The 26,345-nt window shown below is 42.9% G+C and overlaps 1 protein-coding gene across 6 annotated transcripts in view; it reads right to left on the reverse strand.

Moving 5' to 3' along the window:
* PSD3 (pleckstrin and Sec7 domain containing 3) overlaps window positions 1–26,345 on the reverse strand; it is a 610,137-nt gene that overhangs the window by 362,001 nt on the left and 221,791 nt on the right. The window contains exon 1 of one of the 6 annotated variants that reach the window (XM_025294128.3): window positions 11,525–11,551. The exons of the other annotated variants lie outside the window; for them this stretch is intronic. Coding sequence (XP_025149913.3) covers window positions 11,525–11,536 — 12 coding nt within the window. The 5' untranslated portion in view covers window positions 11,537–11,551. Of the gene's footprint in view, window positions 1–11,524; window positions 11,552–26,345 lie in introns of those variants that run through there. 6 annotated transcript variants of the gene reach the window in all.

Below are 26,345 nucleotides of genomic sequence, written 5' to 3' on the forward strand. Positions count from 1 at the left end.
CCCTCTTCCAACAACACAAGAGAAGACTCTATACATGAACATCACCAGATGGTCAACACCGAAATCAGATTGATTATATTCTTCGCAGCCAAAGATGGAGAAGCTCTATACAGTCAGCAAACACAAGACCAGGAGCTGACTGTGGCTCAGACCATGAACTCCTTATTGCCAAATTCAGACTGAAACTGAAGAAAGTAGGGAAAACCACTAGACCATTCAGGTATGACCTAAATCAAATCCCTTATGATTATACACTGGAAGTGAGAAATAGATTTAAGGGACTAGATCTGATAGAATGCCTGGTGAACTATGGACTGAGGTTTGTGACATTGTACAGGAGACAGGGATCAAGACCATTCCCATGGAAAAGAAATGCACAAAAGCAAAATGGCTGTCTGGGGAGGCCTTACTAATAGCTGTGAAAAGAAGAGAAGCGAAAAGCAAAGGAGAAAAGGAAAGATATAAGCATCTGAATGCAGAGTTCCAAAGAATAGCAAGGAGAGATAAGAAAGCCTTCTTCAGCGACCAATGCAAAGAAATAGAGGAAAACAACAGAATGGGAAAGACTAGAGATCTCTTCAAGAAAATTAGAGATACCAAGGGAACATTTCATGCAAAGATGGGCTCGATAAAGGACAGAAATAGTATGGACCTAACAGAAGCAGAAGATATTAAGAAGAGATGGCAAGAATACACAGAAGAACTGTACAAAAAAGATCTTCATGACCCAGATAATCACGATGGTGTGATCACTGACCTAGAGCCAGACATCCTGAAATGTGAAGTCAAGTGGGCCTTAGAAAGCATCACTACGAACAAAGCTAGTGGAGGTGATGGAATTCCAGTTGAGCTATTTCAAATCTTGAAAGATGATGCTGTGAAAGTGCTGCACTCAATATGCCAGCAAATCTGGAAAACTCAGCAGTGGCCACAGGACTGGAAAAGGTCAGTTTTCATTCCAATCCCAAAGAAAGGCAATGCCAAAGAATGCTCAAACTACCGCACAGTTGCACTCATCTCACATGCTAGTACGGAGAAGGCAATGGCACCCCACTCCAGTACTCTTGCCTGGAAAATCCCATGGATGGAGGGGCCTGGTGGGTTGCAGTCCATGGGGTCGCTAGGACTCAGACATGACTGAGCGACTTCACTTTCACTTTTCACTTTCATGCATTGGAGAAGGAAATGGCAACCCACTCCAGTGTTCTTGCCTGGAGAATCCCGGAGACGGGGGAGTCTGGTGGGCTGCCGTCTATGGGGTCGCACAGAGTCAGACACGACTGAAGTGACCTAGCAGCAGCAGCAGCACATGCTAGTAAAGTAATGCTCAAAATTCTCCAAGCCAGGCTTCAGCAATACGTGAACCGTGAAGTTTCTGATGTTCAAGCTGATTTTAGAAAAGGCAGAGGAATCAGAGATCAAATTGGAACATCCGCTGGATCATGGAAAATGCAAGAGAGTTCCAGAAAAACATCTATTTCTGCTTTATTGACTATGCCAAAGCCTTTGACTGTGTGCATCACAATAAACTGTGGAAAATTCTGAAAGAGATGGGAATACCAGACCACCTGACCTGCCTCTTGAGAAATCTGTATGCAGGTCAGGAAGCAACAGTTAGAACTGGACATGGAACAACAGACTGGTTCCAAAGAGGAAAAGGAGTACGTCAAGGCTGTATATTGTCACCTTGCTTATTTAACTTCTATGCAGAGTACATCATGAGAAATGCTGGACTGGAAGAAACACAAGCTGGAATCAAGATTGCCGGGAGAAATCTCAATAACCTCAGATATGCAGATGACACCACCCTTATGGCAGAAAGTGGAGAGGAACTAAAAAGCCTCTTGATGAAAGTGAAAGTGGAGAGTGAAAAAGCTGGCTTAAAGCTCAACGTTCAGAAAACGAAGATCATGGCATCTGGTCCCATCACTTCATGGGAGATAGATAGGGAAACAGTGGAAACAGTGTCAGACTTTATTTTGGGGGGCTCCAAAATCACTGCAGATGGTGACTGCAGCCATGAAATTAAAAGACTCTTACTCCTTGGAAGGAAAGTTATGACCAAACTAGATAGCATATTGAAAAGCAGAGACATTACTTTGCCAACAGAGGTTCGTCTAGTCAAGGCTATGGTTTTTCCTGTGGTCATGTATGGATGTGAGAGTTGGACTGTGAAGAAGGCTGAGCGCCAAAGAATTGATGCTTTTGAACTGTGGTGTTGGAGAAGACTCTTGAGAGTCCCTTGGACTGCAAGGAGATCCAACCTGTCCATTCTGAAGGAGATCAGCCCTGGGTGTTCTTTGGAAGGAATGATGCTAAAGCTGAAACTCCAGTACTTTGGCCACCTCATGCGAAGAGTTGACTCATTGGAAAAGACTCTGATGCTGGGAGGCATTGGGGGCAGGAGGAGAAGGGGACGACAGAGGATGAGATGGCTGGATGGCATCACTGACTCGATGGACATGAGTCTGGGTGAACTCCGGGAGTTGGTGATGGACAGGGAGGCCTGGCGTGCTGCGATTCATGGGGTCGCAAAGAGTCGGACACGACTGAGCGACTGAACTGAACTGAACCTCAGGAAACCAGGGCTTCCCTGATGGCCTAGATGGTAAAGCGTCTGCCTGTAATGAGGGAGACTTGGGTTGGATCCCTGGGTTGGGAAGATCCCCTGGAGAAGGAAATGGCAACCCACTCCAGTACTATTGCCTGGAAGATCCCATGGACGGAGGAGCCTGGTGGGCTACAGTCCATGGGGTTGCAAAGAGTTGGACACGACTGAGCGACTGAACTGAACTGAACTGAACCTCAGGAAAACAACAGAGAATAAGATTTTTAAAACTCCATTACTTAGGAAAAGAATCTGTAAAAGAATGGATATGTGGGGACTTCCCTGGGGGCCAGTGGCTGAGATTCTGTGCTTTCACTGCCGAGGGCCCGGGTTTAATTCCTGGTCAGGGAACTATGATCCCACAAGCTGTGCATTGCAGCCATAAAAAGAAAAATGGATATATGTATAACTGAATCACTTTGCAATACACCTGAAACTCACACAACATTATAAACCAACCATATTCTAATATAAAATTAAAATTTTAAATTTTTCAATTAAATCAAATCTTAAAATGCTGATTTCTGCATCAGGGAAATGCACATCAAAACCACAATGAGATATCACCTCACACCTGTCAGAATGGCCTTCATCATCAAAAAGAATACAAATAATAAATGTTGGTAAGGATGTCGAGAAAAGGGAAACCGCCTATCCTATTGATAAGTAAAAAAAAAATAAAACAGAACTCCATTACTGTGGTGCTACAAAATAAGAAGAGATGCCACTGATGAAGCACCAGTTTTAAGACATTATAGGAAGGTAAGTTTCTGACACACATTCTCCACTAAAAGCCTGGGAACTATTCTCCAAAGAGAGGTTCCTCTCACGCAACATGCTTAACCTCAGTTCCAGTGTTTTTCATTCTTTACTGTATATATGAACTGCCTGGGAATCTTGTTAAAATAGAGATCACGCAGGTCTGGGATGGAGTCTGAGCCTGCATTCCTAGAAAGCTCCCAGAGAATGCTGGCACTGGCCCACAGGGCGTACTTGCGCTACGGCCTGGAGGTGAAGTGGTGTTCAAAGCACGTTCAGACGCTCACAGAAGAGAAAGGCCCGTTAAAAGGATGCTCTAACCAGGACTCCCCTTGAACTAAGCACAACACAGTCTGACAATTGTGGGGAACCCCAGAACCCAGCATTCCCCTGACCTGCCCATTGAAACAAGACGTACTCGGCTTACATGAGCTATTCTTAAAGCTGGCATATCCCAGCTGACATACCCTGCTCCCATGTCAAGGGTTACAAATCTTCACCCACCTACGTCCACAATAACTTCTACAGGTCAAAAAAGCTGAAATACTCAGCACTACTTTTTCTTCTGTTTTACTAACTGAATAATATACATTCTTTATCACAGCCATTTTAGAAACATAAATGTCATTAAGCAGCATAGGATATGAAATAACATTAAGCAAACGGACTGTCAGCTGATCCAGGCTTGAATCCCTAGTGAGACTGCCACCCAATCACATTAACGTTCAGTCTTGGACTTCCGCTCCCCTATTGATACACCGAGTTATTCAAATGCGTCTCTAAGGCCCCTTCTATTTCGGAAACACAATGATTCTTCACATTTCTGAGCCACCTTCACAGATGTTTTATTAAGAGGAATAACACAAACCTTTGCCTTGTGATCCAGTTACAAGATGTTGTCACCAAAACATGTCCTACCTATGTTTAAAGTTAGCAGTCCACCTTTAATTGGAAAAGACCAAAAAAAAAAAAATCTCAACCTTATGTTTTACACAGCTTTTCAAATTTATAAACAATTTTCACCTAATATCATCCAAGTCTCAAGATGTTGCTGATGATAATTACCAATTTCAGATACAAGAGAAACACTGTGCTGTGCTTAGTCGCTCAGTCATATCCGACTCTTTTCAACCCCAGGGACTGTAGCCCACCAGGCTCCTCGGTCCAGGCTAGAATACTGGAGTGGGTGGCCATTTCCTCCCCCAGGGGATCTGCCCGACCCAAGGACCAAACTTGCACACCGGCAGGAAGATTCTTTACCACTCAGCCACCTGGGAAGCCCATGTGTATTTCTGCTGCTGCTGCTAAGTCGCTTCAGTCGTGTCCAACTCTGTGCAACCCCACCAGGTCCCACCGTCCCTGGGATTCTCCAGGCAATAACACTGGAGTGGGTTGCCATTTCCTGCTCCAATGCATGAAAGTGAAAAGTGAAAGTGAAGCGTGTCCGACTCTTAGCGACCCCATGGACTGCAGCCTACCAGGCTCCTCACTGACATGTTTACCATATCTCTGATGCTTTCACTTACAAATGAGTTACTAATGAAATAATCAAAGACTTAATGAGTAATTGTTCCACCTATACTGCCCTCTGTTAAACTGAAGTTCACTCAAACATACTTTGCTCTTCCACTATAATTAAGAAAGTTGTATAGCTGAAAGACAAACAAGCAAAATCATCCATTCCTTCAGCCTGCCAGGCTGTACAGCAAGAAATTCGAATCCTATCTTGTGTAGCATTTTTCCCTTTAAAAATATATTTGACATATGCCTACACAAAAGCAAGTGGAAAAAACACCAGTGTTTGAGAGGAAGTAATTGCCCAAGTAATTTGCAATTCCCTACAACCAGCTCCTGCCTAGAGGAGCCTAGAGGAGGGCCTAGGGGAGCTATCCCATGTTGAAGGTCAGGAAGGGCGGCAGTGAGGAGATACCCCTCGTCCAACGTAAGGAGCAGCGGCTGCGTTTTGCTGGAGCAGCCGTGAAGAGATACCCCATGCCCAAGGTAAGAGAAACCCAAGTAAGACGATAGGTGTTGCAAGAGGGCATCAGAGGGCAGACACACTGAAACCATACTCACAGAAAACTAGTCAATCTAATCACACTAGGACCACAGCCTTGTCTAACTCAATGAAACTAAGCCATGCCCGTGGGGCAACCCAAGATGGGCGGGTCATGGTGGAGAGATCTGACAGAATGTGGTCCACTGGAGAAGGGAATGGTGAACCACTTCAGTATTCTTGCCTTGGGAACCCCATGAACAGTATGAAAAGGCAAAATGATAGGATACTGAAAGAGGAACTCCCCAGGTCAGTAGGTGCCCAATATGCTACTAGAGATCAGTGGAGAAATAACTCCAGAAAGAATGAAGGGATGGAGCCAATGCAAAAACAATACCCAGCTGTGGATGTGACTGGTGATAGAAGCATGGTCCGATGCTGTAAAGAGCAATATAGCATAGGAACCTGGAATGTCAGGTCCATGAATCAAGGCAAATTGAAAGTGGTCAAACAAGAGATGGCAAGAGTGAATGTCGACATTCTAGGAATCAGCGAACTGAAATGGACTGGAATGGGTGAATTTAACTCAGATAACCATTATATCCACTACTGCGGGCAGGAATCCCTCAGAAGAAATGGAGTAGCCATCATGGTCAACAAAAGAGTCCAAAATGCAGTACTTGGATGCAATCTCAAAAATGACAGAATGATCTCTGTTCGTTTCCAAGGCAAATCATTCAATATCACAGTAATCCAAGTCTATGCCCCAACCAGTAATGCTGAAGAAGCTGAAGTTGAATGGTTCTATAAAGACCTACAAGACCTTTTAGAAATAATGCCCAAAATAGATGTCCTTTTCATTATAGGGGACTGGAATGCAAAAGTAGGAAGTCAAGAAACACCTGGAGTAACAGGCAAATTTGGCCTTGGAACACGGAATGAAGCAGGGCAAAGACTAATAGAGTTTTCCCAAGAAAATGCACTGGTCATAACAAACACCCTCTTCCAACAACACAAGAGAAGACTCTACACATGGACATCACCAGATGGTCAACACTGAAATCAGATTGATTATATTCTTTGCAGCCAAAGATGGAGAAGCTCTATACAGTCAACAAAAACAAGACCAGGAGCTGACTGTGGCTCAGATCATGAACTCCTTATTGCCAAATTCAGACTTAAATTGAAGAAAGTGGGGAAAACCACTAGACCATTCAGGTATGACCTAAATCAAATCCCTTATGATTATACAGTGGAAGTGAGAAATAGATTTAAGGGACTAGATCTGATAGATAGAGTGCCTGATGAACTATGGAATGAGGTTCGTGACATTGTACAGGAGACAGGGATCAAGACCATCCCCATGGAAAAGAAATGCACAAAAGCAAAATGGCTGTCTGGGAGGCCTTACAAATAGCTGTGAAAAGAAGAGAAGTGAAAAGCAAAGGAGAAAAGGAAAGATATAAGCATCTGAATGCAGAGTTCCAAAGAATAGCAAGGAGAGATAAGAAAGCCTTCTTCAGCGACCAATGCAAAGAAATAGAGGAAAACAACAGAATGGGAAAGACTAGAGATCTCTTCAAGAAAATTAGAGATACCAAGGGAACATTTCATGCAAAGATGGGCTCGATAAAGGACAGAAATGGTATGGACCTAACAGAAGCAGAAGATATTAAGAAGAGATGGCAAGAATACACAGAAGAACTGTACAAAAAAGATCTTCATGACCCAGATAATCACGATGGTGTGATCACTGACCTAGAGCCAGACATCCTGAAATGTGAAGTCAAGTGGGCCTTAGAAAGCATCACTACGAACAAAGCTAGTGGAGGTGATGGAATTCCAGTTGAGCTATTTCAAATCTTGAAAGATGATGCTGTGAAAGTGCTGCACTCAATATGCCAGCAAATCTGGAAAACTCAGCAGTGGCCACAGGACTGGAAAAGGTCAGTTTTCATTCCAATCCCAAAGAAAGGCAATGCCAAAGAATGCTCAAACTACCGCACAATTGCACTCATCTCACATGCTAGTAAAGTAATGCTCAAAATTCTCCAAGCCAGGCTTCAGCAATATGCGAACCGTGAACTTCCTGATGTTCAAGCTGGTTTTAGAAAAGGCAGAGGAACCAGAGATCAAATTGCCAACATCCTCTGGATCATGGAAAAAGCAAGAGAGTTCCAAAAAAACATCTATTTCTGCTTTATTGACTATGCCAAAGCCTTTGACTGTGTGCATCACAATAAACTGTGGAAAATTCTGAAAGAGATGGGAATACCAGACCACCTGACCTGCCTCTTGAGAAATCTGTATGCAGGTCAGGAAGCAACAGTTAGAACTGGACATGGAACAACAGACTGGTTCCAAAGAGGAAAGGAGTACGTCAAGGCTGTATATTGTCACCCTGTTTATTTAACTTCTATGCAGAGTACATCATGAGAAATGCTGGACTGGAAGAAACACAAGCTGGAATCAAGATTGCCGGGAGAAATCTCAATAACCTCAGATATGCAGATGACACCACCCTTATGGCAGAAAGTGAAGAGGAACTAAGAAGCCCCTTGATGAAAGTGAAAGTGGAGAGTGAAAAAGCTGGCTTAAAGCTCAACATTCAGAAAACGAAGATCATGGCATCTGGTCCCATCACTTCATGGGAAATAGATGGGGAAACAGTGTCGGACTTTATTTTGGGGGGCTGCAAAATCACTGCAGATGGTGACTGCAGCCATGAAATTAAAAGACGCTTACTCCTTGGAAGGAAAGTTATGACCAACCTAGATAGCATATTCAAAAGCACAGACATTACTTTGCCAACAAAGGTCCGTCTAGTCAAGGCTATGGTTTTTCCTGTGGTCATGTATGGATGTGAGAGTTGGACTGTGAAGAAAGCTGAGCACCGAAGAATTGATGCTTTTGAACTGTGGTGTTGGAGAAGACTCTTGAGAGTCCCTTGGACTGCAAGGAGATCCAACCGGTCCATTGTAAAGGAGGTCAGCCCTGGGATTTCTTTGGAAGGAATGATGCTCAAGCTGAAACTCCAGTACTTTGGCCACCTCATGCGAAGAGTTGACTCATTGGAAAAGACTCTGATGCTGGGAGGGATTGGGGGCAGGAGGAGAAGGGGACGACAGAGGATGAGATGGCTGGATGGCATCACTGACTTGATGGACATGAGTCTGAGTGAACTCCGGGAGTTGGTGATGGACAGGGATGCCCGGCGTGCTGCGATTCATAGGGTAGCAAAGAGTCGGACAAGACTGAGCGACTAAACTGAACTGAACAACCAGCTCCTCCTCCCTTGACAAGCTAATCGGATAGATATTCCAAAAGCCAAGAAAGGTAACCAAAGAAAAGTGGGACTGGCAGACTCTCAAGAGCAGAAAGAGGCCAGAAACAGCCAAGAAACAACTGGGACAACAGAATCTTCTAAAGGTTAGACTGCAAGGAGATCCAACCAGTCCATCCTAAAGGAAATTAGTCCTGAATATTCGCTGGAAGGACTGATGTTGAAACTGAAACTCCAATACTCCAATACTGATGTGAAGAGCTGACTCATTGGAAAAGACCCCGTTGCTGGGAAAGATTGAAGGCGGGAGAAGGGGACAACAGAGGATGAGATGGTGGATGGTATCACTGACTCAATGGACATGAGTTTGAGTAAATTCTGGGAGTTGGTGATGGACAGGGAGTCCTGGTGTGCTGCAGGCCATGAGGTCACAAAGAGTCAGCCATGACTGAGCGACTGAACTGAACTGAACTGTAAGGTTAGAAACAGCATCCAAACCAGAAGCCAAAGCAGGCATGGACCACCAGGCTAAGAAAAAGACTGAGGGGGGTGCAGGGAGCAGGACTCACCTCATCACCAGGCAGACTTGTTGTCGGCCTGCTTTAACTGTGTGAGCGCAGAGGGAAGAGCTGAATCCACGGCCTGTTTAAAAGCCCCTGGAGGCCCATTCTCATTTTCCCACCACCTGCTACCCACCTACTCAGCTGTCTTCCTGAAAGCACACTCCCCTGGGAAGGGCAGGGCCTGGGGGAGACGAGGCTCCAGCACAGAGACGCAGAGTCCCCACCCCACCTGCCACTAAAACTGAAGGCAGAAGGAAGGGTATGTGAGCAAGGTGCTGGCCAACACAAAGGACTCTTCTCTTGATCATCTGCATCTTGGGCCCCATCTTACGGTTGTCTTCTAACCAAATGCCCCTTTTAGGAACTGAGCCTGCCCTGGCTTATTCACAATATATTATGATTTATTACAAATGGGAACAGTGCCTTTTTTTTTTTTTTTAATGTGAAGTAGAAAGTCAGGGGCTAAGAAACTAGGATGATAAACCTTCATTTGTAACACAGCCTCCATAAAACTAAAATAAGACACAGGGATCAAGTGTTCTTGACTGCTTCTTCACGAAGGCACCAAGTAACTAAGGTGTTGGAGAACTTCAAAGAAAGAATTTACAAGAAAACCAGCAATCAAACATTACACGTTCACAGCACACCCTCTGCCTTTCCCACCACTTTGTAATCAGTAATGACAGAGGGCGAGACCCTTGATGGCAAGTTGCAGACCCAGGGATCTAAGTCTACCTTCTGCCTTTCTCTTTGCCCTGCTGACTACCACCTACCTTCCTTGGGCTCTGGATCTGTGCACTCCTGATAGTCTTTAAAACTAATAAATAAAACGGACAACATAAAGGTCCAGGTTTTAAAAAGAAAAACACATGTTAAGCCTCAGAACACACGTTCTTACTTGCTACAGGTCTCACCTTCCACACACTGACAGCAAGTCAGGATTCAGGCTGGGTAAGAAGAGGGAAAGCTGGAAAGCCACAGAAAACTTTGAAAGTCAGCCCAGCATAATCGGGACCCGTGGGAGGAAATCAACCAGACTCTGAATAGTCAACCAGCACTCACAGATGCTCCTCTGCGGACTCAACACAGCGGAGGAAGGCTCGGTACTGAGAACAATCACAAGGGGTAGCAAAGCAGTCAGAGACTACAGGCTCACCGCGAGTGTTCATAAGTATTTTTGCTGAGTCTTTCTAAACTCAGCAACCTCAAAAAAGCCCTGAAACCTTGGCAGAAATAACCACAAATTACATAAATGAAAACTAAGTATCAGCCTCATCACCAAAACTAAGCTTCACAAACATGGGGGTATCTTCAGTTATTTCAAATTTTCCACTAAATTCTGAAATGAAATCAAATTCACTCTAATTTTTAAAAAATGTGTCATTTGGCACTTTGAAGAGATGAAAAAATAGGTGCTAACTGTGAATTCAGGGTGGGAATCATGAAAAAGTAAGTATTTTCTCACCTGGTTTGCTATAGCTTTATTTCCCTTAAGTAGAAAATCACCCCTGGATGGCGGCTATGTATTTTAGGGGAAAATGTAATACCTAGAACTGGGTCTTACAATAAGCATGCTAAAGACTGATCTTGATTAAGGTAAGAAAACCAGCCATAACTTTCTTCTCAAAAAAGGTATGTGAGCAATCAGATACATCAGTTTCTATACACCAAGCATAAGTTATTTACCCAATAAATACATTTATGTCTGTATGTATATAGAAAATTACTGCATGTATGGAGAAAAAAAGTGCCTCTGGGCAAATACAAACATTCTGAAAGTCAAAAATCTGGCCTGTAATTTAAGCTTAACTAGCACATGAAATATTAGGAATAATAGTCTTTATTATAGACTAATAAGTGTGAATTTCTATAAGAAAATATATGGTCCACCAAAATCTTACCAAAGTAAACCCTCTCCAAGTATGGACCCTCTTAAAAGACACTGGATGATCATGAGTTTGACATCACAGAGAAAATTAGAAGAGTCATGTCATCCCCGTGGGAAGCATCTGGTTCTGCCTGCAGGACATAAACCCTGACCAGATGACACAAGCATCTCCTGCCTGGTGTTAACAGATGCCCACTGTGAAGAAATGCACACCCGCTGAGGTCAAAGGATCTACAAAGCGTGTATCTGTCTGGCCAAGGTAAAGAAGAACACCAAAGATAACACAGAATAAAGTCCTAAAAACAGAAATTCAACAAAAATTCCAAGTCCAATTTCAGATAAATAATACTAGTTATTCAATCATCCTTAAGAAATTTTTCATTTTAAAATGATATAGAAAAGTATCATTTTTTACAGTATTAATTACCAGTAGAGGCATTTTTCAGTGTCCTGACAAGGAATTTGCCCGATTTTCCAGATTGCTCAGCATCCCAGATCAGGCAAGTCTGATGGACAGTCAACAGGTAAAAGGCACAAACTGACAAGGGGACCTGGATTTTTATTTCAGAAGATCTCCCCTCTTTAAACTTAAACATTGTCAGGATACCCACACTGTCTGTAACTCTAACGAAAGTGTGCTCGTCTTATATTTTTTTTAGTTAGTTTTTACAAAGATAAACTGTTCATCATAAGCAAACATGACTAAAGTTCTCGGAAACAACTGCTTACGTAAACAAGACAAAGTAAACAATTTCCTCCAGGACTTTAGGACCTTTAGGTCCCATTAGGTCAATTACCTCTTCAGGGACATGGACCTGTATGCGGTAACCTGACAGAGTCCATCAGAGTCATAGCTCGCTCACAGGAGCCAGGAGTGTGAGAACTGTCTAGTCTGATTCACACTCGAGAGAGAGAACACGGAGGAGGACACTCTAGAGCAGCATTTCTGCAGGCCCAGGGCGCCTGCAACACAGTCCCCGGGGTGCCTGTGGATACACCGCAGGCTGCGGAAGGCCTCAGGCCTCTGGTCACACTCCTGAAGCGGGGCAGGGGAAGCTGACTTTGTACCTAATGGCCCCACCGGATGCTCAGGTGTACGGAAGTGTGAGAGCTACCGTTCCAGAGCTCTGTGGGGTATACAAGTAAACCTTCTAAAAGACCAAGGAACAGCAGGACAGCCGACAGCAAGGAACGGAGCCCGTTCCTCTCAGGCCACCTCCTCCACCCCTACGACACAAACCACAGGCACAGAATACCTGGGAAACCCACTCGGAGGCTTCCTGGCTTGTCGTGGGCATTTTACAACTGATGTTAAAGCTGTTGGTTTAACAGTGGTTTTAAACTTGCGTAGTGGCTGAGAACAATAAAGCCATAACATTGCTTTCGGACCCAAGGAATGCAAGGAATACAGCATGGGGAAAATCTCCTGCTACACTCAACAGGCCAAGTCATCCTCACAAACACTGGATGTTCGACAGACAGGCGCGAGCTAAAGAATAATGAGCGAATGCAAATTACCTTTGTTCTTGTTCTTAGGCACAGAACACTGGAGAATAAATGATTCACCAAAGGTTTCTGCACTTTGTAGTTTTAAAGATATTCACCCTACTCCCCACCCACCCACTCACGTATCCCACAGTCTGATCACCAGAGCTTCTGACGATTAGAGGCTTGTTCTATTTTTACACCTATAATTGGAGTATAAAATTAATGTAATAAGCAGTATTTTTATGCTGAGTTTGAATAATATTTAGTGCTTTATTATTATGACGACTTAGTTTTAAGAATGCTTGTTTGGGCTTGCTGGAAACCTAGGAACTGACTTGTTTCTGTGGAAAAGTAAAAGCAGAGTTCCAAATAATTACAAACTTGAAATTCACATATAAAAGTCAGAGATTACCTACATATTCTATTTACCGACACATTTACCCGAGCCTGATAGCTCACATCAATTTATGAACAAAGATTACTGATGTAACTGATTACAGATCCCTAATTTTGCTGAGAATAATCATTTTCTGTACAAGAACAAATTAATTAAAAACATAAGGAGTGATGGTATTAACACTTCCTGTATTTGAAACACCATAATCCAGCAAACACATATTCAAAGGACAGAAAATAGATTTTTTAGAATGGTCAAAGACAAACAGAAAAAACAGGCAGAAGACAAAAACAACCTTTTTAAGAAATACACAGTTAAAAATGATCAATATATATTAAACAATGTTGAACAAACCTTGCTAATAATCAGTGAAATACCAATTTTTAAAACGTTACCAAACTTTACCCATCATAATGGTAAAGATTAAAATATGTGACAATAAGATAATTTTCTCACGTAGAATCAACAGTAGTTTATCTTTTGAAAAGATAAAGGAAGATAGCAGGCGAAGCACTTAGAAATGTCTGGAACATTTTAAGTGTCCAGGAGATGTCGGTTGCTGCTGTTAACATTATTGTTATTACTGTATTACTACGTTATTTCTGTACCTCTTGGTTTACACCTCTCTTACTTGTTCAACTATAACCCCATGGAGCACAGGAATTAAGTGTGTTTTTTTTAATAACATAATTGTTATTCAAGGATATTGTTGATATATTCTCATTTCAGTAATATGTCCTACCATCTTGAATATGCAATAGTATATCATATGACTATAACAAAATTTATTAATTTATCAATTTCTTACTATTATACATAATATTGTAGTGATCAACTTTATACACATTTCTTTACATTCTTTTCTGATAATTAGTTCAGGAAAAGCTCCTAGAAGTGGAATTGGGGGTCAAAGGAGCTGTCTTCCAGGGAGCCTATACAAATAGTGTAGGGTCTACGTGCCCAGTCATGTCTGAAATCCAAACCAGTTCTTGGCATATTTAGACTCCTAGTCAATCAGATGAATGGAAGTAAAGAGAGGAAGTTGAGAAAAATGACTTTTCTGGGAAAAACATTAGCATTTGAAGAAAGGCAGGCCACTGGGGAAGTGCAGAACATGTTCAGCTAGCCTGACTGCAGAACAAAAAGGGAGATTAAGGAGAATGAGGCAGATCAGAGATTCTCCCCCTGCGGTGGGCTTCCACACACGTGCGGACCTTGCTGCAAATCTAATGCTGATGCCATGGTCCACGTAGCGGCTGAGAGTCGGCATTTCTAACACGCTCCCAGGTGATGCCAAAGCTGCTGGCCCATGGATTGTACTTCAGTAGGAAAGAAGCAGATGACACTGAGAGGAAGGTTAGCACTCAAGAGTTTCAAATGTCAAGCTAAGCAGTTTGGACTTTTGTATTCAATTATTTGATAGTCAGTTTTAAGTGGGGGGATATAGTAGAAGATTCTGAGCAAGAGAGATCTAATCACCAGAGGAATTATACAGAGTGAAGTAAGCCAGAAAGAAAAACACCAATACAGTATACTAACACATATATATGGAATTTAGGAAGATGGTAACGATAACCCTGTATGTGAAACAGCAAAAGAGACACAGATGTATAGAACAGTCTTTTGGACTCTGTTAGAGAGGGAGAGGGTGGGATGATTTGGGAGAATGGCATTGAAACATGTATAATATCATATAAGAAACGAATTGCCAGTCCAGGTTCGATGCAGGATACAGGATGCTTGGGGCTGGTGCACGGGGATGACCCAGAGGGATGGTACAGGGAGGGAGGTGGGAGGGGGGTTCAGGATGGGGAGCACGTGTACACCTGTGGTGGATTCATGTTGATGTATGGCAAAACCAATACAATATTGTAAAGTAATTAGACTCCAATTAAAATAAATAAATTTAAATTTAAACAATAAACAAATAAAAAAGAAAAGTCCTGATGTCGGTTACCTACCAAGTCTTTCTTAGGCGATGGCTTGTTCTGTTTTATCACTTTACTATTTTCTCAACTTTGGTTAATACTGTATACGAACTTGAGGTGACATATTCCTCTCTAGACTATTTTTTGATAATGGAAGAGACAATCAACAAATAAAAACAAAAGGATGAGGGTTTTGCTCTTCCCTGACCACCCAACCCCTACCTTCTCTGGCCCACTCAGCAGAGGACATACCTCTAAAGCTACTGATCACTGCTTTATCACTGTTTCTAGTGGCAACCAAGGGGTCCTGTTTACAAAAATGGGACAGGAATTACCAACAGCCAAGTCTCCCCCACCGTGTCCCCACTCCCAAACCATGATTCCAACTCCAGCTACTTCAGATGCAGCAAGAGAGGAGTGCCAATCAGTAAGAAACAATACAGAGCACGCATCGACCACCTCAACATGCCTAATCCTCCGAGTCAACAATGACTCGGGAAAGTAGGGTGACCGACTGCACACAAAGGAGAAATGACTCTAACCTAGGGAAACACAAAGGTAAGAAGAGCCTCAGTGGAGTCCAAATCCCCGAGAGCTCCTCCCACGCCAGCCCACCCATCTCTGCCCTCTCAATCCATCACGAGCACTGGGCCAGAAGCCAGCTCTTGCAGAGTTTCTTTCCACTCCTTTATTACAGCCTGGGAACAGACGGGGGTGGGGGCGGTGGGCTGTAAAGGAGAGATGGAATTGGGGAAGTAGGCTGAACTCAATATGGATCTCAACCACTGTGGGGGACATTCTCTCATCCTCACAACAATACTTCAGAAAACCCAGCAGTTTTCAAGGCTCCCATGAGGCTCTCAAGCAGGAAATCCCTGCCTGCCGAAGCTCATGAGATCACCCAGTTAATAATGAATGTGCTGGCACGTGGGCACAGAGTAGGTACAGCCAGCATGATTGAGAAACACAGCGACCTCTGCACTGGCAAAGAAGTCTTAGGTCGTGACCCTGGAGGGAAACTGCAGCTGTGCAGATGTGATTCGGAAAAGGTTCTTCAGATATCAGAGTAATCATAAAATAAGGGAAATCATAAAACAATGGAAAGCTGTCCAATACAGAACAACTAACCTGAACAAAGACAAATTATGAACACAGATCAGGAAATGCGCATATACACTACGGATCACAGTTGATCACTAGCTGACCATAAAATGCTACTTCCGTGACGCTGCTAACATAACAGGGCTGTTACAAATGGAGGGTGCTAAGTCACTGTTACACTCTATGTATGTAACTAATACATCCGGTTAGATCCATATTAGAGTTCCAGGCCTAATTGAAAAGAATAATGAAGATGATTTAAGAAGCTGAAAATGAGACTTCTGGAGGGAGTAAAAGGACTTAGCAAATGTAATTCTGAGTGGTAATCATACTCCTAAAGACTAAAATTTAGAGAGAATATAGTGAATATTAACAGACATTTTACAGCTCCACTCAAAAATGGAAAAATTTAGCAACAAAGGAACTTCAGCTAAAGATGAAGGAGAACTCTCTAAGGGTAAGCATTGTTAATGAAGCAATGACAGAAACAAAACTATCCTTTTTAATTAGTCACCTCCTTTACATGGTGGTCACTACAATGGAACAGCAACATAAGAGAGAAGGTTGCCATTTCAACTATCTAAAGACAGGAGCACAAAACAGAAGAGTCCTAAAAATTATATATACACGGACAGTATCTGTAGATATAAACCATCCTTTGGAGAGGTCTTTAAAATTGCCAGAAAGGTATTTTATTTTTCCTGAGTCAAACAGCATGATAAATCAGGTATCTGCCCCACAAAACTGTTTCTAAGTCCTAGTCGATGGGGTGGTCCCCTCCACCGCCCTGAGCTCACGCCTTCGGGGCACTGGCGTGGCCTGCTTCCCTGAGGAACCCTGTAAAACTGACAACACCGAGTTTCATTTCACAGACGTTTTATATCAGCTTCAAAATGAAGATAGGTCACTTACGACTCTCAAAACACCACCACACCTATCCGGAATTCCCTTTTAAAAACCCTCCAAGATTAAAAAACCTAGAAATCTTGGCTTTGCTTTCAAACTGGGAATCTATGACAATACGAGACATAAAACAAAAGGGATGGGAGGTGGGGAATGGGAGTGAGGAATAGTGTTTTCATGGGAAAAAGTGGCAAGTCATATTGCTTAATGGATCCCTGAAGAGATGTCTTTTTTTTTTTTAAACTGGGTGATATAGTTATTCTGGTCTGACTATCAAGTTGGTACTTGAACCGTTCCACAACATCCTGAAATTCAAACACCTCTAAATGCTGAAGAACTTACTAGCCTAGACAGCTTTAATTGGTTAAAAAAAATTTTTTAATAAAAAATTTATTTATGACTGCAAGCTATGAGCCAGGCTGTTTAATAACTTTAAATGTCTTATCATCTTAACCCTCACAAACCCTGAGTTCTATTGTCACTCCTGTCTCAAAGACAAGAAGACATAAAAGGGTTAAAGGCCACTGCAGGCAACCAATGGAGCCAAGATCTGCATGATCTTTGAAAGAGCTATGCTTAGACACTGTGTGTTTTCCCAGACATTACAAACCACAGAGAATTTGACCCCCAAAATTCTGCATCTGAAACAAAAAATTTCCTTCAAAACTTCTCTTAGGAACATAACACGTTCTCATGGGTTCCTAGTTTATGAACCTTAGTTGGGTTTTCTTCTTATTTTATACATACCTGACCAGCAGCAAACAAAGGGCAAAACATCAACAAGACAAACTCAATTATCTTTTTTTCAAAATTACTCAGAAAGGTAATTAAAGGCCATCAAAACATTTAAAAATCAGAATCAGCGACTAGCTCCTTACATTTATCTTGCCCAGGAATTTATAAGAAATAGGGGACAAGCGAAACAAACAGGTGGTAGCAATGTTCCAGGCGTAAGTAATTTATTAACAGCACTCCAAATTTAATAGGATAGCAGTCGTTTTAAGGCTTTGCTTATAGCTAAAACATAAAGGCCGCATCACTCCAATATGAGGTGCCCGTGTCGCTGGAAAGAGCAGGAGATGTCAAGGTGCCCCATCAGAGGGGCCGCTCAGCCCAGGTATTCCATACCTGGACCGTCTGCCCACTGTCTCTGTGTGGATGCTGGGACCTGCTTCGGGCAAATTAGCCCCATTAAGTAGGCCTTCTTCAAGTACAGAGGAAATAAAGTTACCAAAAATATGGAACTTACACATTTCGGTACTTGCTACCAAAAAAAAAGAAAGAAAAAAGACCTCATTGAGAAGATGGCACATATATGCACAGCTTCTACCTTATTTGCCTGTATTTACAGGCAAAATAACTCAAAATGAGTTTAAGAAGTGCTTTTTTTCCTCATCTTAAAAAAATTTTCAGCTGGAGGAGAATGGCTTTGACATGCTGGTTTCTGCCATACGTCAGCACACGTCAACCACAGGTACACAGACGTCCTCTCCTTCTTGAAACTCCCTCCCGCCTCATCACTCCCCTCTGGATTGTCACAGAGCGCCAGATTTGAGCTCCCTGTGCTATACAGCAAATTGCACTGGATATCTATTTCACAAACAGTAATTCACGTTTCCATCCACTCTCTCCATTCATCCCACCCTCTCCTTCCCCCACTGTGTCCGCAAGTCTGTCCTCTACGTCTGCATCTCCTGCGCGCATGTGTGTGTGCACACACACATGCACGCACACACACGTGCACGCACACACAGTCAGTCATGTCCGACACTTTTGTGACTCTTTGGACTATAGCCTACTAGGCTCCTCTGTCCATAGAATTTTCCAGGCCAGAATACTGGAGTGGGTTGCCATGCCCTCCTCCAGGGGATCTTCCCGACCCAGGGATCAAAGCCCCATCTCCTGTGTCTCCTGCAGTGCAGGCAGATTCTTCACCTGCTGACCCATCTCCGATGCTGCCTTGTATATAGGTTCATCAGTACTATTTTTCTAGATTCTATATATATATAGAACTGTGTCCTCTTTATATATCGTGACTCTTCATATACATAAAGAGCCATGTCCAACTCTTTGCCACCCCACGGACTGCAGCACGCCAGGCTTCTCTGTCCATCACCAACTCCCAAAGCTTGATCAGACTCATGTCCATCAAATTGGTGATGCCATCCAACCATCTCATCCTCTGGCATCCCCTTCTCCTCCTGCCTTCAATCTTTCCCAGCATCAGGGTTTTTTCCAATGAGTCAATTCTTCACATCAGGTGGCCAAAGTATTGGAGCTTCAGCTTCAGCATCAGTCCTTCCAATGAATATTCAGGACTGATTTCCTTTAGGATGGACTGGTTGGATCACCTTGCTGTCCAAGGGACTCTCAGGAGTTCTTTCCAACACCAGAGTTCAAAAGCATCAGTTCTTCAGCGCTCAGCTTTCTTTATAGTCCAACTCTCACATCCATACATGACCACTGGAAAAACCATAGCTTTGACTAGATGGACCTTTCTATGTGTTGATATAAGATATTTATTTTTCTCTTTCTGACTTACTTGTAAGAAACATTATTTTCTAATTCTAATTAATAACTTCTTTACACTGAACAAAACAGTGCTCTACTCCTTAAAATCTGAAGCGCTTACTTTCTTACTTCAAGGGTTGGGTTGCCTCAGATACAAGTCATAGCACAGGCTTCTCCTTAAAGCTACCCCATGAGCAACAAGCTACTCTTTAACTTCTCTAAGCAAGGAGTCCCTTGATCTCCAAAGCTGCCCAAGTGTTGACTGGCTCGGAACTGGCTGTTTTTTTCCAGAGAGGCACAAAAGACTCCTGTGTCTATGAAACTCTTAACTCCCTCAGTGCCAGAGGTCTCCATTTTACATCCAGGCCACCCTTTCGCTTATTTTGAAAAGCAAAGAAAACATAATATTACAAAATGATGCCTATTTCTTCACTGGGCTACATAACATAACTATTATGATAATTAGTGTTGCTTGTAGGTCAGACTTTTTGCTTCAAAATATTTCTTTTAAATCCCAGCCCTAAAATGTTTAAAGCAGACCACTAAAAAGTGATTTGCACGACCAACTTATTTGTCATTGAAGCTCAGCTCATAAAAAGGTTCATTCATGTTAAAAAGCTATTTTTAAATGTGCTTAATTCACTGCTTAGAGTCCACTGACAATTAAGCATTATATTTCAGTGGACTTTTAAATGTTTAACATTATATTTCTCCCATCTCATTTCCACCTCCCCCAATTTTGCCATCCTGAGTATCAACATTATTTTAAACTTTGCTGTTTTCTGTTACAGTAGCTTCATTCATTAGTCCTTCAGAAATACTGTCTTTCAGAACACTCCGGCATCTGACTTTTAAACTCAGTTATGACAGTCAGGATTTACTTACCACATCCTGCCAAAGCCCAAGGGCAGCTTTTCCAACTGAAATCAGGCAACATCTACCTATGAGGAGGCGGCCATGCCCTTCAGGAACCACCATCCCTACCGGGCCACTGACAGAAGGTCCACAAGCTTTACTGGCAAGGCTGGGTCCTCTCCCGCTCTGCAGTGACAGCAAGCGGCATACCCGCTGATGAGAAGGACCCTCACGCTGTCTGAATGACAACTTATTACCTATGGAGGGGACAGGAATAAACTACAGTTTAAGAAACTGGGACCACCTATATAGCTACTGAGGGGCCTCCCAGGTGACGCTAGAGGTAAAGAGCCCAACTGTCAGAGCAGGTAGACCTAAGAGACGTGGGTCCGGTTCCTGAGTCCGGAAGATCCCCTGGAGGAGGAAATGGCAACCCACTCCAGTATTCTTGCCTGGAGAATCCCATGGACACAGGAGCCTGACGGGCTGCAGTCCATAGGGTCGCACAGTCGGACACGACTGAAGCAACTTGGCACGCACACACACAGTTACTGAAGAAACTGAGTCCCCACAAACAGACATGAAGCTGTAAAATGCAGTAAGAGGGCTACAGGGAAAGTGTCCAGTCCAACACGCAGCAGTCAAGCTCGCAGGACGCTGGGTGGCAAGTTAAAACATGCAAAGCTGCAAGGCCTACCTGCGTTTTGACACATGGCTATTTGTGGCCTGTAGATGGCCCTCAGGCTTAATACAGGACTGTACTGTGTAGAGCAGAACAGAACAATGGAAGCTTGATGGCCAAAGACTGGCTAAACTCCTGGTGACTGAACACTTGGTGTTCTCCATGCCTGTTTCTCTCAAAGAGGTTAATGCACCTTACTAACATGATCTCATTAATCCTTACACCACCTGACGAGGGGAGGAGGCAGCAAGTATTTTAATCTTCCTTGTTAAAATGAGAAAAAAGAAAAGTATACTGTGTAACTCTTCCCAGGATTACAGCCGGCACACAGTCCCACAGCCTGGGGAACCGCTGACGTGACTTCCCGTAGTGGCTGGAGTACACAGGGTTACTTCAAAGGACATGCCTCTCCCCAAGAGAACATGGGTTTCCTAATCAGGCAGCTAAGTCCTATACATTTTCCAAACCACTGCTGTTCCACTTCTCACAAGGTGTTTACATGCTCTCCTGGACTCTCAAACAAAGTAGTTTTTAAACAGGCGCACTTCCTCAGACCACTCAGCTTGCAATTAGACCCTAAACCATGCTTCTCATCAGGGATTCCTCAGACCCTCAGGGTTACTCAGCAGCATGCCAAGGGGTACACAACTCCTCAACCAACAGGCATGTTTTCTTGGAGCTCCGTTTGAACAGATGGTCACTTAAAACCTGATTTTTATATTAAAATTGTTGTATTTTTGGAAATACAATACCAGATTGGCAAGAATTTCTTAAATGAGTCGAAGAAGACACGCGGCCCTTAGGAACACTGCTTCAGGGCTTCTCGGCAAGCAGGGCTGGGGGCGGGCTGGGAGGGAGCCACCGGTATCTTGCTAATTGGGACAGTTCAGAAAAAATGTTTGAGAAATTGAAAAACAGAACTAAGAGACTTCAAAAAAAAATTATTCCAAATCTACCTGCCTGGCCTAAACATGCCAGGTGGATGGGAAGACATCTTTCCACAAAGGTTTTACTTGGCTTTCTTTTTACAGAGACTCTAAGACCTTCAGAGGGGAATTCCACCTCAGCCCTTCACAAAAGTATGTTAAGACTACCAGTGACGTGTGCTTACCCGCCTACCCAGACATTAAAAGTCACTTATTTGGTTCATTTAACAATTTTTAAAATGCCTAACATATGTCACGTTCACCTGCCAAGGCCTTTGACTCCCAGGACCATGTTCTATTTCACGTGGAAAGTTAGTAAATAAAGGAAAGGCAAATGACCACATACGCTGGTAGCAGTTAATTCCTTTACACCAACTAAAGCACCTACTAACTGCCGAACAGTCGCACCATCGGGTTAGTAACCAAAGATGAAGGCACGTGAAAGGAACCTGAAAACGCAGAGTCAGGATTAGGTCTCGGGGCCACTCAGATGTTGCCTGAAGCTCTGGGGGAGCTGCTTCTCATATCCAAGAAGTTCAGCAGGAAGCTAGTGGACGATCTAAGCCTGAAGCACCCAAACTAAACTGAAAACCCCTCTGAGGAACTAATAGAGCAAGTGTGACCTCGGGAGACATTCATCTGGGCTCCTTAGCTAAAACAGATCTAGATTTATGAAAGAACCAGGAGGCAGAAACACACGTCCATGTTTCTGAAACTGAAGGAAGAAGACCTAGGTCCTCAACTGTCTTAGCACCCAGGCAGGCCCCTTAGAGAAGGTGGCAGACACACAGTCCCTTTCTCAGGGGCCAGGAAGGCAAACACAACTCCCACACTCCTCAGCTAAGATCAGATTCTCCATCCCAACTCAGAGAAACCACGCCCAGTCCAGTTCTGACCAATGAGGATACTCAGACCTGGAGGAAGGTTTCACAGAAAGACAATAAAGTACAGAAGTTGATTTTTAAAAACCAAACTGCTTATGTCTAAATGAACTGTCCTCATTCAAACAGTCACCCTAGGGAAGCCACACAAGGAACCCAGAGCAAGTCATTTAGAAATCCTATCCTGAAATAACCTCCAAAACCAGTTTTCACATCATATAAGACAGGAAGTTTCTTAATAGACACACCTCATGTCTCACTGAAGAAAAACTTTTCCCATCTTGCTATAACATGGCTTACAGAGCAAGCTTTAAAAGTTATGGCCTGACTCAAAAATAAAATCCACCCACAAAAAATTAAAGGTCTGTCACCGCTGAGGATAAATCTTTAAAATGTAATGGAGGATATAAATGCAATTCCAAAGGGAAAAGATCAATAACATGTTGAGCTACTACCACATCAGAAAAATAAGTACACAGTCTCCCAAAGTGCCTACTCTGGAAAGGATAACATTCATTTAAATCTTTAAGTTCCAATATAAAATTTATTTAGTTTATAAACTTTGGGGGTGCAATGCCTTCCAGAATGGCTTCTGTTACTGGATCCATTTATTAAACATATCTAAGTTTTCAAGTTACATCACAGTTATGCAATCTTTTAAAAATCCCTTCCCCATGAATATTTTTTGTTCCGGTGTTCCATGAAATGAAAGTGAAGTCGCTCAGTCGTGTCAGACTCTTTGCGACCCCATGGACTGTGGCCTACCAGGGTCCTCTGTCCATGGGATTTTCCAGGCAAGAATACTGGAGTGGGTTGCCATTTCCTTCTCCAGGCTATCTTCCCAACCCAGGGATTGAACCCAGGTCTTCTGCATTGCAGGCAGATGCTTTACCATCTGAGCCACCAGGGAAGCCCATTAAGTTCCATGAAGTACACTATCTTAATTATATACTGAAAACTAAACAGCTAAATTTAGATGCAACAGGAAGCTAGTTAAAAAAAAAAAAAATGACTACAGTATTATCGTCAACTGCATAGAAATCCAGAGCACAATGTAAATTTGTGGGATGTCCACAAAACATTACCAATTCCTGGTGCAGGCAGACTCAGAAATGAAATACAAACTATCCAGGTTTGTTTTAAGCCTTGTTTAAAATTTATTTTATACCAATGGTATCTTATTAGTGGCCTTTTCTAAAGAAAGATCACACAATATTTGTTCAGTATGTGATATTCACAAAAATGGACTAGTACGCAGGAAAAATTCCCACTAAGATTTTTAGCAATATAGTGAAAAACCACATTAATCAAATGAATTGGATATTCTGAATGTTCATCTTTAATGAAAACTCAAAATCCAAATTGTTTTAAGGGCTCTCTAATTACTACTAGTCTTGGCAATAATACTCCATGGGCTTCCCTTGGGCCTCAGCTGGTAAAGAATTCACTTGCAATGTGGGAGACCTGGGTTGGGAAGATCCCCTGGAGAAGGGAAAGGCTACTCACTCCAGTATTCTAGCCTGGAGAATTCCATGGACTGTATAGACCTGAATCCCTATTTTACCTATAATTTAAAGTGTGGGTGTGTGTGCTAAGTCACTTCGGTTGCGTTCAACCCTTGTGACCTCATGGATTATAGCCCACCAGGCTCCTCTATCCATGGGATTCTCCAGACAAAATACTGGAATGGGTTTCCATGCCTTCCTCCAGGGGATCTTCCTGACCCAGGGATCAAACCCACATCTCTTATGTCTCCTGCATTGGCAGGCATGTTCTTTACCAGTAGGACCACCTGGGAAGCCCACGATTTAAAGTAGATAGGTGTAATTTAAAGTAAACCCAGGAATCCCCCAAAATTTGAAAATTATAGTCACAGGAATAAACATTCAAGTGGAAAGGATGGATTATTAGTATGGATCTAAAGGCACCACAGACACATAGTCTCCATAGGAATGGCCCATGGGAAACTATTTTTAAACACTCCAAATTATACAGAACTTTAAGAATTTTAAGTTTATTACTGCTAATACTATATATATATATATATATACATACATATATATGTATGTATATGCATAATGCCTAATTATTCATAACTATCTAGCTTTCTGAAATGAGAAATACAAATACACGCTAAGTAAAAAGAAAAACCACCCTCTTCCCCCAGTATATCCAGTCGCTGATAAGCCAATGCTTCTCATTTGCTTTTGGGATTACAGACCTTCTGTGGGGCTCAATAAAACTTTCAGCAGTTCTAATTAGATTGTAACCTTTCTATCAGCCAGTCAGAGATGATTTTATCCTTTCATAAACATTTTCCACATCCTAGCTCTCAACATCTTGGCAAGTTCCTTGTATAAACTCTTTTTTTTTTTTTTTAAACAGTACCTGCTTTGAAAGGGTCAAAAGTTAAATCTTTCCTAGAAGAGGCCTCTGAAAATTAATCAGTTAAGGATGTGAAGAAATAACTCCTAACTGCCACATATATAGCATTACCCACCCAGGGAGTGTGCCCCTTAACAATACCCGCAAATCTCAGATGTGCTTGGGGAGGAGGACCGAGCACCGGAACCCTCTACCATGACCTGAGAACAGTCAAGTAATGATGCACCTGTCCAGGTTCCTGGTTAAAAGCAAGAAACTGACTCAGGTCAGGTTAGGCAGAAAAGTGTTTACCGGCAAGATTGTGGGTAGCTTACTGCCTGCAGGAGGGCTGCAAACTCAGGCTCAGGCTGGGGCCATGCAAGGCAAAGTCCAGCCAAGGTCCCAGCCCAGAGCAGCCTCCCCTGGGGAGCTCTATGGAGCCCTGCTTCACCACCGTGACCAGTTAACTCGTTCACCCGGGCTTGCGCTGCAGACTCGGCCTGCAGGATACTGGCCCATCACCTGGCCCCGCTGCCCAACAAGCTAAACAGGCCGGAGCTTGGCACTCCTCTCCTGAGAACTCCATGCTGGGGGAGGTGACACGTGCAACCTGATGGCCAGAGGTAGGCCCAGGAGAGTCTGCCAGCTTTGGGCTTCAGCCAGCTTCTCACCTGCCTCTGATTCTCAGGAAAAGGGGAGGAGACCAGGCACAGAAAGACAAATGTCGGCCACAGAAGGGTCCAGAAGAAATTATGTGTAGGGTATCTTCCAGTATGAATGTACATGAAGAGCTACAATAAAGATTTAGTGCTTATCGCACTAAACAGAGAAGAAAGGTATGAATCATGCTGATACAAATAATAAACGATAAATAGCCTATTTCCTCAATCTGTTTTCATAGAGAATGATCTAATGGAAGCTACTCATTAAAACAAATGAAATACAGTATTCCTCTGTCAGTGAGGCTCCTCCTTTATTTATGTACTTGTTAGATTCATTTATCTACCTAACTTAGGCATGTGAAAACCAAGTGCATTGATTTTTCCCAATGATACCAAGTCATATATCATTATAATATTTAGAGCAAACACCAGGAGAAAAGGGGAGAGTCTATAAGAAACTGCCATGTGCAAGCAGAACAGACATTTTCTGATAAGAAAACAAACGTGGAATCAACAGATAGAAGCCACACAGTCAGAGTTTGACTCAACA

The sequence above is a fragment of the Bubalus bubalis genome, chromosome 1 (assembly GCF_019923935.1).
Source record: "Bubalus bubalis isolate 160015118507 breed Murrah chromosome 1, NDDB_SH_1, whole genome shotgun sequence".
NCBI classification, from domain to species: domain Eukaryota; kingdom Metazoa; phylum Chordata; class Mammalia; order Artiodactyla; family Bovidae; genus Bubalus; species Bubalus bubalis.